Source organism: Callorhinus ursinus, unplaced genomic scaffold, assembly GCF_003265705.2.
Source record: "Callorhinus ursinus isolate GAN/ISIS: 27379988/994484 unplaced genomic scaffold, GSC_fseal_2.0 scaffold82, whole genome shotgun sequence".
NCBI classification, from domain to species: domain Eukaryota; kingdom Metazoa; phylum Chordata; class Mammalia; order Carnivora; family Otariidae; genus Callorhinus; species Callorhinus ursinus.
This window is the reverse complement of record NW_027397144.1, coordinates 1,431,875-1,456,600: the sequence shown is the minus strand read 5'-3', so window position 1 is coordinate 1,456,600 and position 24,726 is coordinate 1,431,875. Positions and strand designations below refer to the sequence as shown.

At 52.4% G+C, this 24,726-nt stretch overlaps 1 protein-coding gene across 2 annotated transcripts; it reads right to left on the bottom strand.

Moving 5' to 3' along the window:
- Positions 1-867: 867 nt before the first annotated feature.
- Positions 868-24,726, bottom strand: LDLR (low density lipoprotein receptor). Of its 2 annotated transcripts, XM_025863028.2 has the most exons (17): positions 24,471-24,726; positions 23,926-24,048; positions 21,527-21,913; positions 19,373-19,495; positions 17,908-18,030; positions 16,527-16,646; positions 15,867-15,992; positions 13,730-13,901; positions 13,409-13,636; positions 9,911-10,029; positions 9,470-9,609; positions 8,244-8,385; positions 7,973-8,125; positions 7,110-7,268; positions 4,539-4,616; positions 3,177-3,334; positions 868-2,654 (listed from the first exon to the last, which is right to left on the bottom strand). In XM_025863028.2, the coding sequence occupies exons 1-17, from the start codon at positions 24,709-24,711 to the stop codon at positions 2,619-2,621; spliced, it is 2,628 nt and encodes an 875-aa protein (XP_025718813.2). In that variant the 5' UTR covers positions 24,712-24,726; the 3' UTR covers positions 868-2,618. The 2 variants fall into 2 exon arrangements, with proteins under 2 accessions (XP_025718813.2, XP_073743868.1); XM_073887767.1 differs by lacking the exon at positions 23,926-24,048.

Here is a 24,726-nt window from a genome sequence, read left to right as displayed (position 1 = left end):
GTTCCTGACCCTACCCCCCTGACAAATCCACCTAGACTACTTGTGGTTTGATTTTCCATGCTCAAGGAAAGGGGTCTAAATTGCCTACAGGTCCAGACTCCAGTAAAGCCGGGGTCCGCAAGAGTGCGGACATACGTAGCTGGACGCCCACAGCTCTAGCCAAATGTTGCTACCATGGAATTTGAGAAATCGCCCGAACTCATGATCATTTGGATTTGTGTTGCGAAATCTCTTGCTCTCTTAGCAATTAATTTCATAGGTGTTTATCCTTTGTCTCTCTCATCCTTTAAGAAAACCTCACATCAACCACTCCAGAAGCCCAAAGGGTTTGAAGGGAAGCTTCCTTTGGAAATCATGTGTTGATTGAACCAGGTGGGAAGGTTTCAGCGCCAGCCACTCTTCCCCCAGTTTATGCTTCTGGATTCAGCTCAAGTGTCACCTTCTTAGAGAATCCTTCGCTGAACCATTCTGAAGGGAGTCCTCTCCCTGCCAGTCACTTCTCTGTCCCATTACCCTGTTTAAAATTCTTCTAGAATATTCTTCCAAAATATAGTCATTGTTTGTATCTATTTCCCCCTTCTAAAATATCAGCTCGAGGGCAGACTCTTATTCACTTCTCTTACTCACTGCAGTGTCCCACATGCTTAGACCAGGTGCCCAGTAGATGTTGGTTCTGTGAATGAGCACGCGGGAGACTTAGCAAAACCCCAATTCAGGGAAGCGCCCCATAGCCTGTAGTCCATCCTGAGCTCTGGGGAAATGTTCCCTTTGTAGATCCGTCTCCTGCGGAGTGGAGTCCCACCCATGCACAGACGCGGAGGAGCCCAGAGACCAGAGGAAGAAAATGGTCCAGGTTTAGCCAAGCAGTTCATTTAAGAAATTTAATCGATCACAGACATTCAGGCTATAAAAACATTCTGTACAGTGGTTTAAAAAGCGATAACCCATCCTCCCAAAGCAACCCGCCATATATACAACACAGACACGATTCTCCTGAAGAGCTTTGCGCTAATCTTTGTACAAAAAGAAGAGGCGTCTCAGAGACAACGTCCCCCAATGCAGAGCCCCCGGAGGGGTCAGTGATGCAGCAACCAGGGTTTGCAAAAATAAATAGATCTTTGTTTCATATATATATAAGTGATACATGTTTAACAAATATACAAAGTGCAAACATAACAAAAAAGCCCCCCCCTCCCCCCATGATCTGTACAGGGGATTATTTACATGCTTCGGAAGGAGAAAAGGCTTTCACAGTTTCCTGCAGGGTAGGGCACAGTGTTTGGTGGTCATGCGGTGAGCAATGGGCAGGCCCTGGGAGACATCAGGCAGGAAGCTACAGAAGCCTGCCTCTTCTCTCTTTGGTCGTAAATGGGACACGGATGATCATATAGGAAAGACGTTTTAAGAAGTCCCATGAAGTGACCCAGCCCGGGGGGCCGTCTTTCAGGGCTAAAACGCCATGCACATTTTTGGTGGATACCCGTCAACCACAACCATCTTGTTGGGGAAATTAATGGCTTGGGGGCATCTGCACAGAAGCCGAAACACTAGCTGGATAGTCTTATGATGGCAGCTCTGAGGCGCTTGGTGGGGGGAGAGGCCCCGGGATCTCACATTCATCTACACAGGCTCTCGCCCACCCGGGGGGGCCCATCCCAACCGGAACAGAAACCAGTGCAAAATAGTAACAATGTCAACGTTACACAAGATACAGCCCTGAACTAAAAAAAAAAAAAAAAAAAAAAGTGCACGGGGACCTGGAGGGGGCCGGCGGTCCCGACCACCACACCCGACCACACGATGCTCCTGGAGGCTGGAGGCCGCCGTCTTCACGCATCAGCTAACTGGGTATCTCAGGCACTTAATAAATATTAAGGGCAACCGGTGGCACAGGTTTCCCTGGGAACCGTGGAGGTTTTGGTGCATGACTGGGGGCGTGACTTGGCCACGCCCCCGGGATGCTGGATTCGGCCAGGTCAAGACAGAGGCCAGAGTCTTGGCGTCGAGGGAGGGCACAGACCTCGCTTGGAAAGAGGGGTAGCAAAGCAAAAGCGAACTCTGGCTGTCCAGCAAGGCAGCGGTGAGCACGTTTACTCCTGAGGTGGGGGGCTCGGGCTAGAGAGGGGGTGGGTAGAGCAGCTACCCCAGACCTTGCGGGTAGGACCTGTTCTCTCGAGTCCCAAGCCCCCTTGCCTGCTCTCCCTCTGGGTCCCTCTGGCAGTCCCTCAGGTGGAAGAAGTGAGCAGTCCCTGGAGAGGGCAGAAATGCGCCCCCCTCCAGCTCATTCGGACTTCTCTTCTCCACTATTCATAGAGAAAGAAAGAGAAAAAAAAAATCCCAACCTAAACCCGTTGCGCATGTGCCGTTCGAAGCCCGTTCTGCCTCCCAGACGAATAAATATATAGAACAAAGCTGTGGCAGGACAGGCCACGCGGCTGCCGGCGCGGACGCTGCGGCCGCCAACAGTGCTTTGGGTTCACCTCTCTCTTTGCATGAAACGGGAGGGCATCAGGGTCTCAGGAAGGGTTTGGGGCAGGTCAAGGGGCCGGGGAGAAAGTGTTCTTCCTGCCCGTGAGCGGCAGCAGGTTCCGGGGAAGGACAGGACCACAGGCAGCAACTCACGCCACATCATCCTCCAGGCTGACCATCTGTCTCTGTCAACAGAAAGATAAACGCCGGAAGCGATCAGTCCAACGTTCAGTAAACATGGCCAGAGGCCACCGACGCCTCACTCCCTCCGCCCCCCCCTCATGGCTGGCCTGGACCAGCCGTCTCCAGCCTGGTCTCCCGACCTTGGCCCCAGTCTTTCCCCCCGACAGCCACCGGAGGGCGCCCGTGAGCCCCAAGTCAGGCCAAGCCCAGGACCGTCCCCAGGGCTCCCACCTTGTTAGAGCAAAGCCAGAATCCTCCCCTGATGCCTGATCCCTTCCCTTCCCTTGGCTCCTCCCTCGACACCCCCCTACCCCAATTCTCAGCTCCGGCCACACCAGACTCGGGGCCTATGCCTAGGCTGTGCCTTCAGCTCGGGGAAGCCTGCCCCAGCCTCCTTACCTAAGATCTCCCTCGCAGCCCCCACTGGCTTGCTTCCCCCGCCCTTTTCTTGATGCTGTCCATCCCCCACCCTGAGAAGGGCTCCGGAGGCTCTCCCTGCCTCCTGGGCGGGGCGGGGCGCTCACCGACGGGTAGGTGTAGCCGTCCTGGCTGCAGCAGATGTGGACCTCGTCCTCCGTGGTCTTCTGGTACACGGGATTGTCGAAGTTGATGCTGTTGATGCTCTTCAGCCGCCAGTTCTTCCAGAGGAGGAAGGTCCCGAAGCACAGGAAGATGAGCAGTACTGCGGGGGGGGGGGGGGGGGGGGGGGGGACTGGTCAAGAGGCCGCCCAGCTCAGTCCCCCCAAGTGACACCGCCGGCAGACTCTGGGTCTTTTGACGTATATAGGGGTTTTTTTTTGTTCCAAATTTGAAGCCATACTCATCCACTGGAAAAAACCTACCTATGTGCATAACAAATCTCTAACTCGAAGCCCACTGTGACTGCCTTGCCCCAGAAATACCCCACTGGGGTTGATGCTTCCAGGTTTCCTCTCTGTGAGTCATCACAAGTGGGGCCTTCCATCTTTCAGAAATGGGACTGTTCTCTATCAACGGGGCCAAAACTCTTTTCTTTTGTCCGGGTGGTCTTGGCCTCATTTCTAGTGGGCCCTGGGGTGGCGTTCCCGGACCCACTGCGATCCAGGGGACAGCCTAGGGCTCACCCAGCCCAGGTTTGTAAAAAATTCTGGCCAAGGGGGCACCAGGGTGGTTCAGTCGGTTAAACATCTGCCTTTGGCTCAGGTCATGATCCTGGGTCTCCCCGCATCGGGCTCCCTGCTCAGCGGAGAGTCTGCTTCTCCCTCTGCCCCTCCCCCTGCTCCTTCTCTCTCTCTTGCGCTTTCTCAAATAAATAAATAAAAATAAAAAAATTCTGGCCAGGGCCCAGAGGGTGGGAGAGACTCAGGCTCCACTGGGAAGTCGGGGTGGGTGCCACCTTTGGGCAGCCAGCAGGGAGGTGAGGGTCCCACTGCCATGTCGGTCCACGCACAGCCAGACGACCGTAAGGCACTAAGGTGCAGGTCTCCAAGAGCAGGCTGGGTGTTGAAGGGACACCTCGAAACGATTTGCTCAGAAAAGGAATAATGGGTGTGATGCTAACAGAGTTGCGAGTGACAGGGGTGAGGTCGGGGGTAGAGCTCCCTAAACTCCCCCTGCAAGAGAACCGTTCACCAGGAGGCTTCCCTCAGGGACACGCCCCCCTGCCCCAGCTGACACATCAGCGGTCGCTCGGAGCGGGTGGGGGCCTTCATCCTCACCTGGGTGCGGCCCCAGGACCCAGAAGTGGGCTTGGCACACAGTAGGCGCTCAACTGTATTTGAGTGAATGAAGCTAGAAAAGGGGCCGCCCCGAGCCTGGGAGAAAAGGTGGACCGGCCCAGCTCGCCAGCCGAGGCGGTCATCTTGCAGGAAGCCGGGACCAGGCGTGGGCCGGGCCGGCACGCTTACCGATGGGAAGGATGATGTACAGAGCCCCCCCGCTCCTGGGCCTCTCCTCGTCTCCTCTGCTGGCAGCATCACCCAGGGCTGCATGAGGGAAAGGACAAAGCGAGGCTCAGATCCACGGTGAGGGCCAGGGGAAACACAGCAGGTGTAGGACAACCAAGACACAGAGGGAAACGCTGGATGCTTCCTGGTGTCCTTAAAGGTTCAAGGGCGGGGAACCTGGGTGGCGCAGTTGGTTAAGCATTGGATGCTTGATTTCGGCTCAGGTCCTGATCTCAGGGTGGTGAGATCAAGCCCCGTGTTCGGCTGTAGCTCAGCCCGGAGTCCGCTTGGGATTCTCTCCCTCTCCCTTTGCCCCTCCCCCCTGCTTGCACTCTCTCTTTCTCTCTATAAAATAAATAGATCTTAAAAAAAAAAAAAGTTCAAAGGAACTTGGAGCATCTCCCGGGTTTGAGAGGCATCACGCTGGGGGCTTTATTCTTAGCAGTCAGGGTTATGTGACTCAGAGCAGATTTAAGAGGGTTCCTTAGCCAAGCGTTATGAGGCTCCAAGGAAGAGGCCCCCGGTCTTTGAGACAAAAACCAGCAGGTAGAGGGGCGCCTGAGTGGCTCAGTTGGTTTAGCGACCGCCTTCGGCTCAGGTCATGATCCTGGAGTCCCGGGATCGAGTCCCGCATCTGGCTCCCTGCTCAGCAGGGAGTCTGCTTCTCCCTCTGACCTTTCCCCCTCCCATGTGTTCTCTCTCTCTCTCTCTGAAATAAATAAATAAAATCTTTATATTAAAAAAAAAAAGCCTGCAGGTACATTCCCAGCAGATGGTGAGGTTACTGGTGGACTTGTTAGCCCTGGTTGTGCGTCTGATGGAAACGAGACAGGTCTGCGTGGGACAAGAACCACGTGACTCGGTAGCACTCAGCGATTCCAGGGCCTGGCGTGGACTGCACCAAGCGCCACAGTCCTGTATCAGCTGTGCCCAGTTCAGAAATCCTGGGGGGAACCTCGTTATGGAAGCACGCGTGTGCCCCTGAGCCCTGTGAGGGCCCCATGCAAACGAAAGTTTAAAGTTCTCCAAACAGGCAGACAGGCTGCGAGGACTGAGGAGTCACACCTGGACCACATGGACGCAGGTGAGCAGTGACTGACATCCATCCATCCCGCTGTTGTGTGTGTGTGTGTGTGTGTGTGGAGTTTATACAGACTTTTTTCACATTTGCACGTATTTAAGAAAACTTCTTAACAAAAATTATCTAAGGCAGCAGCAAGGTCCTTGAGAAATTTTTCCTTTAAAAGGGCTCCTTTGCCTAAAGCGAGAAGCCCTGGGTGGGCCTGTCTGGGAAATGGCTTTTCAACCTGCCCCAAGCAAACAGGTTTCCTGGCCTCCCTCAACCACAGCAGTTCCTGCTTTGCCTTGTTTATGGCTGGACACAGACTTCAGCTACTCTGAGTGGGGGGAAAAATGTCTGAAACTTGCTGATGTGCCCCCCCCTTTTTTTTTTCTGGCTAGAAAAATCTATGAGCTCCATTTTTCTGGCCACTCAATTTCCAGGGCGGGCGCCCTCTGGTGGGCAAAGAGATGAATGGCGGGTCTTCCATGAAGCCAGGGAGAGCCAGGCATTAGCCCCAAGCACAGAACTTAAAGCCTGGGACGCCTGGGTGGCTCAGTCGTTAAGCGTCTGCCTTCAGCTCAGGTCATGATCCCAGGGTCCTGGGATCAAGCCCCACATCGGGCTTCCCGCTGAGGGGGGAGCCCGCTTCTCCCTCTCCCACTCCCCCTGCTTGTGTTCCCTCTCTCGCTGTGTCTCTCTCTGTCAAATAAATAAATAAAATCTTAAAAAAAAAAAAAAAAGAACTTCAAGCCTGACTCCCGCCCCTTCCCCTTGCCAAAAAAAAAAAAAAAAACCAAAAAAACAAACACTTAGTAATTGAGTAATATTTGAATGTGTTCTTTTTTAAGAAATAAAAATGAAGGCCAATACCCCATGATAACAAAGTGTCAGATTTTTAGGAAGACAGGCTCTGACACTATATTTGCCTGATCTGACCTCACTGGGACCCTGGCCTATATTTACAAGACCAGGTGTTAGGCCCATGGGCCATAGTTTGGTGGTCTGATTTTTGAAAACAACAATGCAGTAAAATATGATTTAAGTCCTGGGTTTTTGGTGCCCCCTCTGATGCTGCCCTGAGCAGCTCCTCACCTGCCTCACCCCAGCCCTGGCCCTGCTGGGCAGACACCTGAAAGCAGGTCATCGAATGGGCCCTGATAACATTTCAGGCTCCCAGGCCCCTGCTCGGGGAGGACTCTGGGGTAAGCCGCCGCCACTCACTCCAGCTCTCCACACACCTGGGGCCACGTAGTCCCCACTACTACCAGGAGGTGGGCGGGCATGGTTATTAGTCCCATTTTATAGGTAGGGAAGCGGAGGCTTCCGAGATGCACAGGCCACGTCAGAAAGAGTGCAGGCGCAAAGACTAAATCCACTGGATCCCTTCCCCAAGATTCTCTTCCCCCCTGAAGGGGCCTGTCTAGAGGCTCAAGCTATAAACCAGGGGCCAGGGTAGCCCCTGCTTTTACCGTGGTGGGACATCGTCACCGTCTCAGCCGTGGTGAACTCAGGGCTGGCCACGGACCACGGGCTGGCTGTGTGCTTTGGCTCCACGGCTGGGGAGCGGACCGTCGTCGGCCTGACCGGGACCGTGGAGGTGCCCAGGGTGGTCGCTGGAGGGTCAGTCCCTGAAAGAAGAAGCATTTCCTGAGTGCCCCACTGCTCGTGACAACAGTAAGTAGCACATGCCATTGGCCACAAAGAAAACAGGGGCTGAAAACATGACTGAAAACAGGGGCGCCTGGGTGGCTCAGTTGGTAAGTGTCTGCCTTTGGCTCAGGTCATGATCCCAGGGTCCTAGGATCGAGCCCCACGTAGGGCTCCCTGTTCAGCGGGGAGTCTGCTTCTCCCTCTCCCTCTGCCTCTCCCCCTGCTCATGCGCTCTCTCTAATAAATAAATAAAATCTTAAAAAAAAAAAACTGAAAATAATTGAAACACACGAATGTCTATGTTGTTGTTATTTGTTGTCGTTCGAAAGGGAGATTAACAAGTATTCCAGACACATTGGCCCCAAACTGAGACTTTCTCTGAGAATGAGAAAAGTTGAACAGGGGGTCATCTCCTCACTAAAATCAGTCACCTCCCAAAGGGGCTGGGAGAGAGTGAACCAGACATCAAAGGTGAAAAGCGTCTGTCTAAAAGCCTGGCACAGAGCTCATGTGTCCCACATGACAAAGGCAAACTACGGTTACCCCCCTACTCAGACTACTCAGTCTTCCATTTGACAGACGAGCAAAGACAAGATCAGGAAGGTCAAGTTGCAGGACTAAAAGCCACAAGGGTGGCAGAAGCAGGACGCACGCCCACGCCCAGGCAGTCTGGTGCCCCTACCTATGAGGCAGCTCCTCATGTCCTCGGCCAGCAGCATGCCATCAGGGCAGGCGCAGGTGAACTTGGGCGAGTGGGGATTGATCTGCGGGGCCGGGAGACACAGGTATTGGCAGCCACCATTGTGGAGGGCAGTCCTCTCACACCAGTTCACCCCTGATGGGGAAGAGGCAGGAAGTTAGGGGAAGAACGAGGCCAGAAAATTCAAAATTCTAGAAAATTCCAGAACACCAGCAGCGAAGTGGAGGGGGGGAGGCGGTCACCTCATCTTTACCTCTTGGTTGTGTGAGGTTGTGAAAAAGGACAATGTCTTCCGGGGACAACAGGTTTTCTGCCACCAAATTAATGTCTGAGCCTGTGAGGCGGTTGGCACTGAAAATGGCTTCGTTGATGATGTCCGTCCAAAATATTTTATCCTATATGAGCAATTAAAGAAGACAGCAGATCCCATTAGTCAAGGGCACAGGACACCCGAATTTCTGGGAGAAAGGGGTACTGGGTGGTACGAACCTCATTTCTTTTTTAAAAAATGTTTAACTGTGTAGATATACACAACCGAAAATCGACCATCTTAATCCTTTTTAAGTGTGTTCTGTGGCATTAAGTACAATGCCACAGATGGTGCAACCATCACACCATCCGTGTCCAGAACTTTCTATCTCCCCAGACTGAGACTCTGTCCCCAGGAAACACTGACTCCCCACCCCCACTCCTGCCTCCCACCATCTACTTCCTGTCTCTGTGGGCGGGACTCCTCTAGGGACCTCACAGAAGTGGGATCAGAGAGGATTTGTCCTCCTGTGTCTGGCTGAGTTGCCTCCAGGTCCCTCCACGTCCTAGTGTGTGTTAGAAATTCCTCCCTGTTTCCTGAATCACATTCCACTGTAAAGATACACATTTTGTTTAGCCCTTCATCTGACGGACACCCCGCTTGCTTCCACCTCTCGGCTACTGTGACTCACGCCCCTCAAACAAGGGTGCGCGAGTATAATGTTTCCTCAGAGCAGGTTTCCCCGCAGTGGTTGGCCCCCTTTTCTCTCTGTAGGGCGGTTAGCAGCCTCCTAGGCCTCTACCCACTAGGTACCAGGAGTAACCTCCCCGCCAAGTGCAACAACCAAAAAGTCTCCAGAAAGTGCCAAATGTCCCCTGGGCCCTGAGATGGCCTCCAAGTGAGAACCGCTGCTTTAAGACTCTTTGGGTGAGTAGGGGGTGCCCGGCTGGCTCAGTCGGCAGAGCCTACAACTCTTGATCTCAGAGTCGTGAGTCTGAGCCACACGGTGGGGGTAGAGTTTACTTAAAAAAACAAAAAAACAAGAAAACAAACCAACAAAAACACCTCTTTTGAGGAGAAGGAAATGGAAATAACTTCCGTTTTCTAAGTTGGTCCTGGCTTGACCGAGCCAGATGACATGGGCTGACCCGCCAGCACGAGCACTTCGGCCTCGCCCATGAGTTGCACTCTGTAACCGGCACTGGGATGTGAATTCCCTCAAGCACTACCTCGAAGATGGCCAAGGAGAAGGGGTGTGCCAACTTTTTCTTGTCCTCCAAAACGGTCTTCCGGTTCCCGCCATTGACATCAATGCTGGAGATGGAATGGAGCTTGGAGTCGACCCAGTAGAGGCGGCCAACAGAAAGATCTAGAACCCACAGGTGGACAAGGAAGAGATCACATGCCGATGCCAAAGGGGCCTGGGCCTGGCCACTCCCCCCACCCCCAGGAAGGCGCACCCCGCCCAAGGAGCCGGTGGAGAGGTGCTCCGAAAAGCAGGCCCAACTGGCCACCTCCCTGTGTGAGCCCAAAGCCCACACTGGCGCGGGTTAGCGGCAGGTTATAAAAACCTCAGGAAGCTGCATCTGCTTCTTCAGGTGCAGCCTGGCCACTGCTCCCTCTCCTCCAGACGGTGCCTGACCCCAGGGACCCAGGTCCCAAGGACGTACCCAGGGTGATGCCATTGGGCCACTGGATATCTTCCGTCACGAGCGAGTAAACATCGACACCATTCAGCCCCCCCTTCTTGATCTCAGCGGGGGTTCCCCAATCCGTCCAGTACATGAAGCTGGTGGGAGAGCAGCAAGGACAGCAGGGTGTCAGTGAGGGAGGCGCCCATCTGCCCCGAAGAGCAGCTCCCAGCTGAAGCAGCCAGGCCAGGAATTAAGGCATCCCCCCAAAAGAGACCTCGCATTGGTTTCTTCTGCTACCCTAGTGCTTGCAACCTGGTGAGGCCTGGCAGGATTTTAGGACCTTCGAGAACAAAGGGAGATTTTGATTCCAATGTCTGGACGGGGGCCCTTAATTTGCACCCTTGACAGTGCTTTCTTTTTTTTATTTTTTTTAAAGATTTTATTTATTTATTTCAGAGAAAGAGAGAATGAGAGATAAAGAGCACGAGAGGGAAGAGGGTCAGAGGGAGAAGCAGACTCCCCGCTGAGCAGGGAGCCCGATGTGGGACTCGATCCCGGGACTCCAGGATCATGACCTGAGCCGAAGGCAGTCGCTTAACCAACTGAGCCACCCAGGCACCCTTGACAGTGCTTTCTGAAGGCTTTTTGTTTTTTGTTTTGCTTTAAAAATATTTTTTTAGGGGTGCCTGGGTGGCTCAGCCGGCTAAGCATCTGTCTTCGGCTCAGGTCATGATCTCAGAGTCCTGGGATCAAGCCCAGAGTCAGGCTCCCTGCTTGGCGGAGAGTCTGCTTCTCCCTCTCCCTCTGCTCCTTCTCTCTCTCTCTCTCTCAAATAAATAAAATCTTAAAGAAAAATAAAGTTTTTTTAATTGTGGTAAAACATACAAAACGTAAAAGTTACCATCTTAACGACTGTTTTTTTTTTTAAGATTTTTATTTATTTCTTTGTCAGAGAGAGAGACAGCGAGAGAGGGAACACAAGCAGGGGGAGAGGGAGAAGCGGGCTTCCCGCTGAGCAGGGAAGCCTGATGCGGGGCTCGACCCCAGGACCCTGGGATCATGACCTGAGCCGAAGGCAGACGCTTAACGACTGAGCCACCCAGGCGCCCCATCTTAACCATTGTTAAGTGTCCAGTTCGGTGAAAGTAAGTACACAGACAATGTCATGTCACCATCACCACCATCCATCTCCAGAACGTTTCCATCACTCCAGACTGGAACTCTGACCCCATGAAAACACCAACTCCTCATCCGCCTCCCCCGACCCCTGGCTCCCACACTCGGCTCACTGTCTCCATGAATGGGACTCCTCTAGGGACCTCACGTAAGTGCAATCATATAGCATTTGTCCTTTTGTGCCTGGCTTCTTGCATTTCGCCTAATGGCCTCAAGGTTCATCCGCATTGCAGCAAGTGTCCGAATGTCCTTCCTTTTTAAGACCGAGTACGATTCTGCTGTGTCGATGGACCACATTTGGTTTATCCTTCAGCCATCGAGGGGCACTTGGGCTGCTTCCGAACCCCGGCTGCTGTGAACACGGGGCCGCAAACACCTGTTCGCATCCCTGTGTTCACTGCTTTTGGATCTATGCTTAGACATGGATCTCCGACGGCTTTTAAGCCTCTGAAGAGATGCTCAAACTAACTCACAAGTAGCCACATACAAATACACTGAAACAGTCCCTCCCCATCGTGACTGCCAAATGAAAAACTTGCTGTTGACCGTGAGCAAGATGGGTGCTCAGGTGCGCTAGGAGGCTCGGTCTTATAATGCAGGTTTTCAGTGGCAATTTGATGCTCTGGCCGCGCACGGAGCCTCGGACCAACTTCTAGAATATAATCCAGCTTCTAGAATGAGGAATCTAGAAGCGACAATCCTGCAGAGAAACTGCAATGACTCACCTTCAAAGATATTCAGAGGTATTTGCAGCCTCTTTGTGTGAGGTAGGGGGGAAAAACAATTTCCATGTGCCAGATACAAAGTAAATCATGGCTCATCTAGTCAACAGGGAATGAGCCCCGTAGGCCAAATGACAGAGCCAAGTGGAGAACAGAGTCCAAGAGGGCAATCCTACGCTACTACCTGGGGGGAAAAGAAACATAACAGTAGACCCCCCCACACACACACACAACATGACTTGTATCTCAGGGTTTATTTCTAGGAGCCTCTCTCTTTCCTGGCAGCTGGGGGGCTAAAGTTATTCAACCGAGTGTCCCTCTACCAAATGAGAACGTTTGTGGGCCCAGGCCCACCTTCAACTCAGGGTCTCTCCCGTGTGAGTCATGCTCATCTCAAAAGTTCCCTTTTGGGGTGCATGGGTGGCTCGGTTGGTTAAGCGTCCGCCTTCGGTTCGGGTTATGATCCCTCGGTCCTGGGATCACACAGCAGAGAGCCTGCTTCTCCCTCTCCCTCTGCTTCTCCCCTCCTCTCGTGCTCTCAATCTCTCTCTCAAATAAATAAAATCTTAAAAAAAAAAAAAAGTTTCCTTTCCTTCTGATGATTGCCACCAGGACAGGCTGCCTGTCCCAAGGTTGCCACCGTCCCTCCAGAATTGTGAAATTCCATGGGCAGATATGGTGTAATGGGGTTTGGGACATGGGGAGGGGAGATGCTTTCCGTCAGGGGACATAGGTCCCTGTGGGCCCCAGAGATGCTGAGTCAGCCACGGGCCCTGCAAACACCCTCCTGGGGGCTCAGCAGGGTGGCAAACTTTACTCCCTGTGGCTTCCTCCCTGAAACTACCATTGGATCTGAGCATTTTTTACCTTTCTCCAATCCTATCCTGGCACAGGATTTCTCTGCTATAAAATACTAAATCAGAATTTAAATAAGTATTCATTTCTAAGACCAATTTAAATTCATATTTTAATTTCTGGTTTTGGTTTTCTGTTTTGTTTTGGTTTGTCTTAAGTAGACTCCATGCCCAGCATGAAGCCCAACACAGGGCTTGAACTCACCACCCTGAGATCAAGACCTGAGAGGAGATCAAGAATCAGACACTTGGGGCGCCTGTGTGGCTCAGTCGTTAAGCGTCTGCCTTCGGCTCAGGTCATGATCCCAGGGTCCTGGGATCGAGCCCCGTGTCCGGCTCCCCGCTCGGCAGGAGGCCTGCTTCTCCCTCTCCCGCTCCCCCTGCTTGTGTTCCCTCTCTCACTGTGTCTCTGTCAAATAAGTAAATAAAAAAATCTTTAAAAAAAAAAAAAAAAGAATCAGACACTTAACGGATTAAGCCACCCAGGTGCCTGATTTTGGGTTCTTATCCTGAGCGCACAACTTTTCTGGGTCCACTTCCATCTCAGCAGACATCAAGAGGGACCAACCCCTGGATTCCAAAGGGCAGGCAGGTAAGAACCACTGTTCCAGGTCCTGTTCTTTCCTGACAGCAAGGGCCTCCATGGCTGGGGACAGCCCCGTGCCCACGGAGGCCAGTCCAGCTCAGGCACATGCCTTCCCCCCGTCTGAGTCCTAACCAGTTCTAGAACCCCGCCTCTGCTCTTCGTTCCCTCTGTACCCCTAAGCTACGGGAATACCCACCCGTGAACAGGATCCACCACGATGGCACGAGGCTTGGAGCCTTTCTCCTTGAAGAGTGTCTTTCTCTTCACACCCTTGGTGTCAGCCACGGAGACGGTGCCCAGGATGGAGTCTGTCCAGTATATGTTGCTGTGGACCCAGTCCACTGCCAGCCCATCAGGGGCCTGTAGGTCCTCACTGATGACGGTGTCATAGGAGGAGAAGCTGGGGGCTCTGTCGATTTGGGTACTGTCAGGGGGGCAGGGGAGAGGGGGAGGAGAGCGTCAGTGTGAGGGGCCTACTTCACCCAGGGTCAGGGCTGGGAGCGGCTCCAAGGCTCACCTGTAGATCTTCCTTTGGGACAGGTCAGACCAGTAGATTCTGTTGCTGGCCACTTCTGTGTCTAGGGCAACGACATTCTTCAAGTTCGGGATGAGGCTGGTATATTCACTGCGGTCCAGGGTCATCTTCCTCACTTCGTGGCGGTTGGTGAAAAAGAGGTAGGCGATGTTGCCTAGGGATGCAGGAAGGATGCTCAGGGGAGCAGAAGGGACCCCCGACTCCTGCTTGTCACCCTCCAGGGTTGGGCTGAACCAGAGGAGACACTCGGGATGGGGTGTACTAACCATGTGGCTCTGATGCTCTGACATCCTGGGCCTTGTAGAGACTAAAGGGACAGCCCCTCCCAGGGCTGGCCCTCTCCCTCTGCCTCCTGACCGACCCTGGTGCTTCCCCAGGGTGACCCCCCCCTGGCTGCCACGCCCCCTCCTCTTGGGAACTATAACAACCGATCTTTTTTTTTTTTCTAAAGATTTTATTTATTTATTTGACAGAGAGAGAGACACAGAGAGAGAGGGAACACAAGCAGGGGGAGTGGGAGAGGGAGAAGCAGGCCTCCCGCCTGGCAGGGAGCCCGATGCAGGGGCTCGATCCCAGGACCCCGAGACCATGACCCGAGCCGAAGGCAGCCACCCAACTAACTGAGCCACCCAGGTGCCCCTATAACAACCGATATTAATGGTGGTCGTCTCCTGCCGGGTTGGTCCCACCATACTCGAATGGTAATAAAACCTACATTAATAATAAAACCTGGGGACGCCTGGGTGGCTCAGTCAGTTAAGCATCTGCCTTCAGCTCAGGTCATGATCCCAGGGTCCTGGGATTGAGCCCCGCATCGGGCTCCCTCCTCAGCGGGGAGTCTGCTTCTCCCTCTGCTACTCCACCTGCTTGTGCTCTCGCTCTCTATCAGATAAATAAAATCTTTAAAAAAAAAAAAAAATCTACACTGGGGCCCCAGCATTTTCCGTTTTGGAACATAAAGATGAAGAAACGTAAGCGGCTCAGGTATACAGAGCGATTCCTTAGGGCAGGAGATTCTGAGTGCTTTTCATATGACGTTTTCCCTCATTGATCCTCACACTCCTGAGGCCGGGGCTGTTGTCAAACTCCCGTTACATATAAGGGAACTGAAGCTCAGAGAGGGGAAGTGACGAGCCCAGGGTCACACCAGGTGGCAGAGCCGGGATTCAAACCCACGCCGCCCCAACTCTGGGGGCCGGTGCTGTAACCATGACACCAGTATTCACCGACAGGCTAACCGTGTGTACAACTGACCTCACTCAGAACAGCCCTTCCCATGACACCACCCGCGCCCCTGGGAAGGTGTCTGTATAGACAACGCCCGGGCAGATCAGAACAAAAGTGAAACCTCAAACCCTGGGGGGTTTCATGAACTCAGTGCCTGGTTTTCCCCAGAACAGGGAACACATGGAGGTGTGACAGAGGGTGGCCAAGGAACCATCACAAAAAGGATGACAACAAGGGAGGGAAACGGAAGACGACCTAAAATATTTCTGCACACTTGTCCCTCACTGGAACCACACTGGAGGGTGGAACAGGACACAAAGCAAAGGGAGTTTGGCCCCCACCGGTCAACTCCCCAAGGACGGCTATGTCTCCAAACCCATGGGATCTCTTCATTTCGGGGCTTCTGAGAATCAGTGCCTGGCTGCCGTGCTCATCTTCCGTTTAGGTAGAAAAGAAACACAACTATTCCTGCGGTTTGGTTTTCTTAGGAGCGAGTGATTATACCTTGGTCTCTCTTAAGTGAACTTTTGCTTTTGGGGGATAGGCTCCTCTAAGTGGGTAAGAACAGCTGGTGGGGGTGCGGGCCCTTCAGGCCATAGCTTTTCAACCTCTTGTTCCCTGAAGCCACCGGGGGGGGGGGGGGGCGGGGGGGGGCAGAAAACTTCTTCTCCAGATTTCGCCTGGGTCTGCAGGGAAACAGCAGGACACGTGGGGGCAGCCTCCTGGCAAGTTCCGGACAGGGCTGCTCATGCATCTGCCAGAGGTCTCGAGAGGACACAGTCGGCCCCACCCAGCGGTCTTTGGAGTGGAGGCAAAGTTCACACGATGAGACTCCCCACTACACCTGCTCTTGGTGCGGGCCCCGCCCCCACCGGCCCTGCCCCGCGCTCACCCACAGCCTTGCAGGCCTTGGTGTGGGGGTCCAGCTGGAAGCCCTCCTCACAGTCACACTTGTAGCTGCCCTCGAGGTTCACGCACAGCTGGCTGCACACGTCGGGATCCTGACACTCGTCGATATCTGTAAGTCGGGACACAGAAAGGGATTTGGGGTGCCTCCCAGTGGCAAATGGGGACAGCCCAAGCCCTCTGGGGACAACCCCTAGAGCCAGGGTCTTGGTGACCCGCAGGTTCAGAAATAAAAACACAGAAACAGCTAAGCATCGTCTCCGACGATGACCCTGACCTCACCATTCACCCCAGGGGTACAGCTCACAGGGTGAAGCTGCGTCAGCCAAGATTGATTCATTCTTTCTTTCTCTCTTTCTTTCTTTCTTTCTCTCTTTCTTTTTCTCTCTTTCTCTCTTTCTCTCTTTCTTTCTTTCTTTCTTTCTTTCTTCCCCAAAGGCACGAACCGAGCGCTCCTCGAGGGCCAGGCCTGCGCTGGCTCTCCTGTGCATCTGGCACCTCATTAAACCCTCCTAACAGGCCCGTGAGGTCAACAAGGCTTTCATGCCCACTTAACAGGTGGGGAAAACTGAGGCACCGAGTGTTTGGCCACCCCATGAGGAGAAAGGGCCGAGGAGGCTGGGAGCCCAGGCTGCTGGGGAATCACCTTCACATCTTCGCTGGTCCACCAGCCGGAAGCCCTCGGGGCACAAGCACTCGTAGCCCATCTTGAGGTCGTTGCAGATGTGGGAGCAGCCACCCTTGTTGTCCAGACACTCATTGGTCCCTGCGCCGGGTGCAGAGGTCCAGGGGTGGGGAGAGAGCAGAGACTGGTCACACTCAGGTCGTCGGCACCCCTGCACCATTTCATCACCCTTATCATGATTGCCACAACGACTCGGGGACGTGAACTACCATGTCCCCTAAGAGGACTTAACATGACCCCTGTCACGTGCAGTGCCAGGAGGGAACCTGGAGGACATTCCGCTGAATAAACTAGTCAGGGCACAGAAGGACAAATACAGCAGGATTCACTCGTAGGGCGTCCTCAGTGGAGTCAAAATCAGAGCCAGGAAGTAGGGGTGGGGAAGGGGAGGGGGAGCTGGCGTTTCATGGGGCAGAGGTTCAGTTTGGGAAGATGAGAAAGTTCTGGAGACGGACGGTGGAGATGACTATACGACCATGTGAGTCTGCTGAATGCCGCTGGACTGGACACTTAAAAATGGTTAAGACGATAAACTCCACATTATCATTTCTTTTTTCTAAGACACATTTCAAAATGTTCTTGATTATAAAAACTAAAAAACCATGTTCCACAGTTGCGTGTACTAACTCCCAACAACCATACAGGTAGCTGAACTACAGCTGTGGAAACCGAGGCATGGCCAAGCTCCAAGACTTGCCCAAGATCGCTGTGCTGGACCAGACCCAGGGCACTCGGCGCCAGCATCCATGCCCTAGCTTTCTTTACAGGGCTTTGGCCCATGCCAGCCTACCCTCTGTTCCTGCGTGGCCCCAAAGCTAAGAATGCTTATTACGTTTTAAATAGTTGAAAAGAAAAATAAGAATCACAAGAAAAACAGTATTTTGTGCCACATGAAAGGTTCAAACATCAGTGTCCACAATTAGGTTTGCTTGGAGCCCGGCCACACGCGTTCATATGCGCATGTGCATTCGAACGTGGTCTTCCTGCTGTAGTTTAGGTCCTGTTGAACAGCTCTGACAGACCGTACAGCTGTCAAGTCCAAAATATTTACATGGCCACAGGTCACAGAGCACTGCTGAAACTTTACAAGCATTGCAACAGCCAATCCCCAGCAGCCCTAGGATGTTGAACCCTTATTGTCCCATCCTACAGATGTGAACACTGAGGCTCAGGAAGCAAAGCTGCTTCTCCCCGAGGACCCCCATCTCTGTGTTGCCGCAGAGCTAAAGCACGCACGGGCACAGGTGGGCAGGAGACTTGCAGCCCCATAGCATATCCACATCTGGGTCCCAGCCCCAGCTCTCCATAAGTCTGAGAGCTGCCAGCACCCCGGGGGGCTCACCGCACTCCTTGAGGGGCTCGTCCGACCAGTCCCGACAGTCCCTGACCGAGTTGCACACTTTGTCCAGCATGATGCATTCGCCACTGTGGCACTTGAACTTGTTGGGCCCCTCACACAGCGTTACTAGGAGCCAAAGAGGAGAGTCAGGTGCTTTGGAGAGGCAAGAGCCCACTTACTACTCTTTACTCATAGAATAGTTCATTTACACAAGATGATAAGCAAATGTATTGATAAATAAAACATAACAATGTACTTAATATCATGGAAATAAACACTGAAAAATGGTAAAGACGGTAATTATTTTGTTATGTGTCTTTTTTGTTGTTTGGTTTGGTTTTTTTGTGTGTGTTATGTGTCATTTACCACAAGGGTCAAAAAGTGCATTATCAGAATTTAACTTCTTGTTCAAAAAAGTTTGTTTTGGGGGTGCCTGGGTGACTCAGTCGGTTAAATGTCTGACGCTGGATTTCAGCTCAGGTCATCATCTCAGGGTTGTGAGACCGAGCCCTGCACTGGGCCCTGTGCTGGGTGTGGCGCTTCCTTAAGATTCTCTATCTCCCTCCCCCTCCGTCCCCCCCATACACTCTCTCTCTAAAAATAAATAAATAAAATCTTTAAGAATAGGGGAGCCTGGGTGGCTCAGGTCATGATCCCAGGGTCCTGGGATCGAGTCCTGCATCGGGCTCCCTGCTCAGCAGGGGGCCTGCTTCTCCCTCTCCCTCCGCTCATGCTCTCTCTCTCGCCTTTTCTGTCGATAAATAAATAAAATCTTAAAAAAGAAAAATCTTTAAGAATAAAAATAAAAAAATAAAAGTCGTATCCTTATGTTCCACGATTTTAACACAATTAAAACAATTTTTAAAATGAATTCTGCTGGGGCGCCTGGGTGGCTCAGTTGGTTAAGCGACTGCCTTCGGCTCAGGTCATGATCTCAGGGTCCTGGGATCGAGTCCCACATCGGGCTCCCCCTTCTCTGTGGGGAGCCTGCTTCTCCCTCTGCCTCTGCCTGCCACTCCCCCTGCTTGTGCTCACTCTCTCTCTCTCTCTCTCTCTCTCTGTCAAATAAATAAATAAAATCTTTAAAAAAAAATAAAAAAATAAAATGAATTCTGCTGATAAACAATTGGGTTGCTTCTCGGGTTTCGCTGTTAGGCCAGTGTTGCTCCACACGTTCCAGAGCCCGTCTCCCGGTTACAGGTGTGAGTTTCTCCTGGGCTCATTCCCGGGAGTGGAAGCGTCACACGGTAAGCCCAGGAGAGTGCTTTATGCGGAGTCGTAGCGCACGTATTACCCGAGCTCAAAGACAAGAGCCCCGTGCACTTTGGCCTCATCAAAATGTCACGGTCCTGAAACAGATGCTTCCACGACGCACGCTGGTCAGATAAATGGAAGTGAGGTTCAGGGAGGGCAAGTAAGTAGCCTGAGGACACACAGCGGGCGCAGGGACACCCCCAGAGGAGCTCACCGTTGATGCAGCCGAGCTCGTCACTCATGTCCTTACAGTCATACTCCCTGTCGCACTGCCGGCTGCCATGGATGCAGGTTCCGTCCAAGCACTGGAACTCATCAGGCCGGCAGGTGGCCACCGCTGGGAAAGACAGGGCACGTGTTGGTTTTTCTCAAGGAACAGCGAAGAAAAAACAAACTACCACCTTTGAAGCAGCAATTTCCTGGCTGCCTCGGGCATCAGGGACAGCATGTAACAGGGAAGATTTTAGAGGTGAAAAGAACACGCCCTACCACCTCCACAAGCAGGAGACAGTGGCTCATCCATTTTACCTGCTTCCCACCTGGGGAAAAACTCCCTGGGTACACCTGTCTTCACATTCTAAATTTTAACCAATGTAGTCTTTCTTTCTTTCTTTTTTAAGGTAGGGGGCGGGGAGAGGGAGAGAGAACCTTAAGCAGGCTCCACACCCAGCAGAGCGCCACGTGGGGCTTCATAATCCTGAGATCATGACCTGAGCCGCAACCAAGAGTCTGACGCTTACCAACCGAGCCACCCAGGCGCCCCCCCAACCGATATAGTTTTAGCTTTTCTTTCATGGCAGTAAGTACTTTTTTCCTCAATGAAGACGAATCCCAGAAAATTATTACTAAAGTCACAGAGCAACGTTTGGAGAATAAGAAAGTGTTTGGGGGGGAGCACCCCTAACACAACCACTGAGTTTTCCTGGAGTTCTCCCCAACCTTTCCACATATGCATTTTTGAGAACACGATTTTTTTTTTTTTTTTTAAGATTTTCGGTCATCTCTACACCCAATGTGGGGCTTGAACTCACAACCCTGAGATCAAGAGTCACACGCTCTACGGATGGAGCCAGTCAGGTGCCCCGAGAACACACATAATTTGCTAAAAACCTGCCAGAGCCAACAGGCTGCCCTCAGCGAAAAAGCAATGGCGCATTCCCAATCTAGGCCAAAGTGTGACAGATTCGATCAGTACCACTGCGTACAACACAGTCGAGCACTGTGAAGCGGGACAAATGTTTATGAGATGACACTGTGGAGGAAAAAAGATGAATTTTTTATTTTCACAGGTGTGTGTCCTCCGGTTATGCAGCCTTTCTGGGCCTCAGTTTCCCCATCTGTAAAGGGTGGGGGAAGCCGGCTCAAGTTATGAGAATTCTGGGAGTTTGTGCTGAGTGTTAGTACACATTGTATACAAAGTCATCCATTATTTTAAAATGTGACTGTTAGGGGCGCCTGGTGGGCTCAGTCGGAAGAGCGTGAAACTCTTGATCTCAGGGTTGTGAGTTTGAGCCCCACACTGGGTATAGAGATTACTAAAAAAAAAATACATAAACTTAAAAAAAAAGTCTTTTTTTTAAGTGACTCTTAAATTTAAAAGTCTAATTCCACCTACACAGAGATTACAATTCTAGGAAAACAGTGAACGGGGGCAAAGGTACCAAAGCAACAGGGACACGAAAACATGTTCTAAATTCACAGTAGCTCTGCATCGCTAGCTTTGAGGTATCGGCCCCCCCGTTCAGGAAGCATTGACGTGAGGCCAGGGTCTGGGTGGCACAATCCTCTATCTGCTCGGCCTCCAACACAGGAGCCACTCACCACGTGTGGCTATTTAACTTCCAATTCACAAAAGTGAAATAAAACAAAACATTCCCTTCCTTGCTTGCACAAGCTACCCTGGGTAGCAACTACCGCACTGGGCAGTGCCGACGTGGGAGGTCTCCACCTCCCCCAGAAGGTTCGACAGGGTGGTGCTGGACTCCAGTCGAAAGTCTGCAAAGGCCAATGCTCTTTCCCCATTCCATGGGGGAAGAGAACACGAGGCAGTGAGGTTGAGTCCTTGGCCGGAGGTCACCCGCCAGGCCTGGAGCCGAGGAGCCCTTCTAGACGAAAATACTACTTGAGCTTGCTGCTGCTCCCCTGGCCAGAAAAAAGGGGTGAACTCTACAGGCGTTAAAGACAGGGTCTCCTCTTACAGAGGCTTTCTCCTCCGTGTGATCAGGAGCACTGGAAGAAGCACGGAAGGAGATGGAAATTCCTGCGGTGAGACTTGGCATCGTTTAAGCACCGCAAGGCCGCCCCGCCCCCGGGGGGGGCACAGAGACAGGGAGAGGACCCCTCCCCCCACCGCCGGCAGCGCCCTTACTGCAGTTCTCCTCGTCTGACTTGTCCTTGCAGTCGGGGCCACCATCGCAGCGCCAGCTGGAGTGGATGCATTCTCCGCTCTGGCAGTGAAACTCAAGGGGTGAGCAAGGGCTGCTGTCCTGTTGGGGGGCGGACGTGTTGTGGCCCCGACAGTGCTGCGGCCACTCATCGGAGCCATCCTTGCAGTCGGGGTCACCGTCACAAGCCCACAGCTCGGGGATGCAGGCCGAGCTGTTGCACTGGAAGGTGGCAAGGCCGCAGGTGGACACGGGGCAGGACGCCTCGTCCGACGCGTCCAAACAGTCCCGGTCCGAATCGCAGACGAATTCCAGGGCGATGCACTTCCCATCCTGGCAGCGGAACTCATTCTGGGCACACGTCCTGGGCACTGCAGGGATGGGTGGGGAAAGACAACCTGGTCACCAGAGCGCCCCACTTCTCACTAGCAGCCCATTCCACAGATGAGGACACGGAGTCCTGGAGAGGCCAGACCTCAGTGAGAGACCCTGGAAAGGCAGCCAGGACAGTGGTCAGGGGCCCTGGATGGAAACCCCGGCCAGGGTCAGCCGCCCCAGCCCGCTCCCGTGGCCCCTCTGTGCCTCAGTGGCCTCATCTGTACATGGGCCTGGCCCATTTAAGAGTTTGCTGTTATTATTAAAAGAAACACCCCCCAAAACATGGTAATTATGGGATTTGATGGAGGTGTTGGCTAACACTTACAGTGGTGATCATTTTGCAGTATGTATGTGTATCAAATCATCACCTACTCTATTTTTTTTAGAGAGTCTACACATGAGGAGGGTGGGGGGGCAGAGGGAGAGAGAGAGAGAGAGAATCTTTTTTTTTTTTTTTTAAAGATTTTATATATTTATTTGACAGAGAGACACAGCGAGAGAGGGAACACAGGCAGGGGGAGTGGGAGAGGGAGAAGCAGTCTTCCCGCCGAGCAGGGCGCCCGATGCGGGGCTCGATCCCAGGACCCCGGGATCATGACCTGAGCCGAAGGCACATGTTTAACGACTGAGCCACCCAGGCGCCCCGGAGAGAGAGAATCTTAAGCAGACTCCATGTCCACCCTGCACAGAGCCTGACTTGGGGTTCGATCTCACGATCCTGAGATCATGACCTGAGAAGAAACCAACAGTTGGACTCTCAACCGAATGAGCTACCCAGGTGCCCCCCACCAAAAAAAATTTTTTTAAAGTTGGGGCTCTGTACTCAGCAAAGAGTCTGCTTCAGATTCCCTCTCCTTCTCCCTCCCCATCCACTCTCTCAAATAAATAAATAAAATCTTTAGGGGAAAAAAAAAAAGAAGAAATCGGCAACTTAAAAAAAATTTTTTTTAAATTATTTTTCCTCCATCTACTCTTTAAACTTACATAATGTTGTATGTCAATTATATCATAATAAAGCTGGAAGGAAAAAAAAAAAGTACCTGTAAAAAGAACAACAATCCATTTTATTTTTAAACGACCCCAACGTCATCAGATGACCACTAATCCAGGTTAGACATGCATTTCTCAAGTGAATGTATGTGAACACTTGAGTGTTGCTTTTTTTCATGGATTTTTCTATTTTTCTGAACTTGAAGATCTGACATTATCTTAGTTATTTAAATTTTTCCCAGTTATTTTTCTCAGAGCCTTAGCTCCATTAAAAACCCAAAACTAGGGCGCCTGGGTGGCTCAGTTGGTTAAGCGTCTGCTTTCAGCTCAGGTCATGATCTCAGGGTCCTGGGATCGAGCCCCACGTCGGGCTCCCTACTCAGCAGGGGGTCTGCTTCTCCCTCTCTCCCTCCCCACTGCTCGTGCTCTCTCTCTCTCTCTCTCTCTCTCCCCCTCTCTCTCACTGTCAAGGAAGTAAAGAAATATTAAAAAAAAAACAACAAAAACTATACAATAACTAATACTGAAGAGCCAAGACAGATCCCCCGCTCTCCAAAGGGCCTCCCCCTCCAGGACTCTTGGCCCTGTTCCTTCCCAGAAGCCACAACTCCGTAAAGCTTTCCTCTTCTCGGTGGTCAGCTGAGTGATCGGGTCTCGGCCATCGAGCACCTACTGGGTGCTCAGCCTCCCGGGGTGGCTGGTGGTGGTCCCAGTGGCTCACCAGAGCACGTGCCATGTGGTTGGCAAGGACAGCCTCACTGAGGATGCTGATGACCCTAAGAGGTGGCACCAACCCTATCCCCCTGCAAAGCCTCCTGGGCAAAGTGGGGCTCCAGTAGTGCGAGGAGGCTGGGTAGGAGCTTCCAGGAGACGGAGCCAACTGAAGAGCAGTCAATCCACAGCTCAGCTGGGGGCAGGACTGCCTGGGGGCACCAACTTTAAGAGCAGCCCAGGACCAGGGCGGAACCAGTGCGGCCAGCGCAGGGCTGCAGGGGATGGGGGGGAGAACACTTACAACAGCCTTGCTCATCTGAGCCATTCTCGCAGTCCACCTGGCCATCACATCTCCAGAACTGAGAGATACAGCGGTTCACACGACCCCCACAGCTGAAGTCCCCCGACTTGCAGGTGACAGACACTGTGGGAGAAACAGGACTGAGCCTTCCCTCAGAGGGAAGCCCGATCTGATGTCCCCAGCCCTGGCTTTACAGAGCAAAAATACAGTTTTCAGAAAGAGGGGGCCAAGACCACCTTTCTGGGTCAAAAAAAAAAATCAGACATGAAGTGATGGAAAGGTTTGGAAGGAGAGAGAGGTGATGGTCGCTTAGCACTGTGACCATATTAATACAACTGAACTGGTTCCTTTAAAATGGTTAATTTTACGTTATATGAATTTCACCTCTTTTTTTTTTTTTTTTGTAAAAGCTGTTAAGGCTCCAGAAATATCTCTTCCCCCCCAAGTCCCAATTCATGGCTGAACACATCAGCCTACTGGCTGACATTAACCTCATCTGTCACCCACTCTCATCAAAAAGGGTAGGAAGCCCAAAGGGGACTCACTGCAGGTCTCCTGGGACTCATCTGAGGCATCCAGGCATTCGGCGCTCCCGTCACAAACCCACTTGTAGGAGATGCACTTCCCATCCTGGCACTGGAACTCGTTTCTCCCACATTTGTCTTCCGCTGAGAGAGAGGGGAAGAAGAAGGGCCATTCAGCGCCAGAATCGGAAACTGACAATGTCACCTGTGTGTGTCTGTTTCCTGCCAGCGGAGGAATGAACCAGAAATAGAATCCGATCATTCCCGGGAAATACAA

Excerpts from the sequence above, each read along its gene's own strand:
- LDLR (XM_025863028.2), bottom strand. The coding sequence starts at position 24,711 with ATGATCGGATTCTATTTCTGGTTCATTCCTCCGCTGGCAGGAAACAGA. Across the intron at positions 15,993-16,526 it reads GGACCAGCGAAGATGTGAAG|ATATCGACGAGTGTCAGGAT; the intron begins GTGATTCCCCAG and ends CCCGACTTACAG. Across the intron at positions 8,386-9,469 it reads TCTCCTTGGCCATCTTCGAG|GATAAAATATTTTGGACGGA; the intron begins GTAGTGCTTGAG and ends TTGCTCATATAG.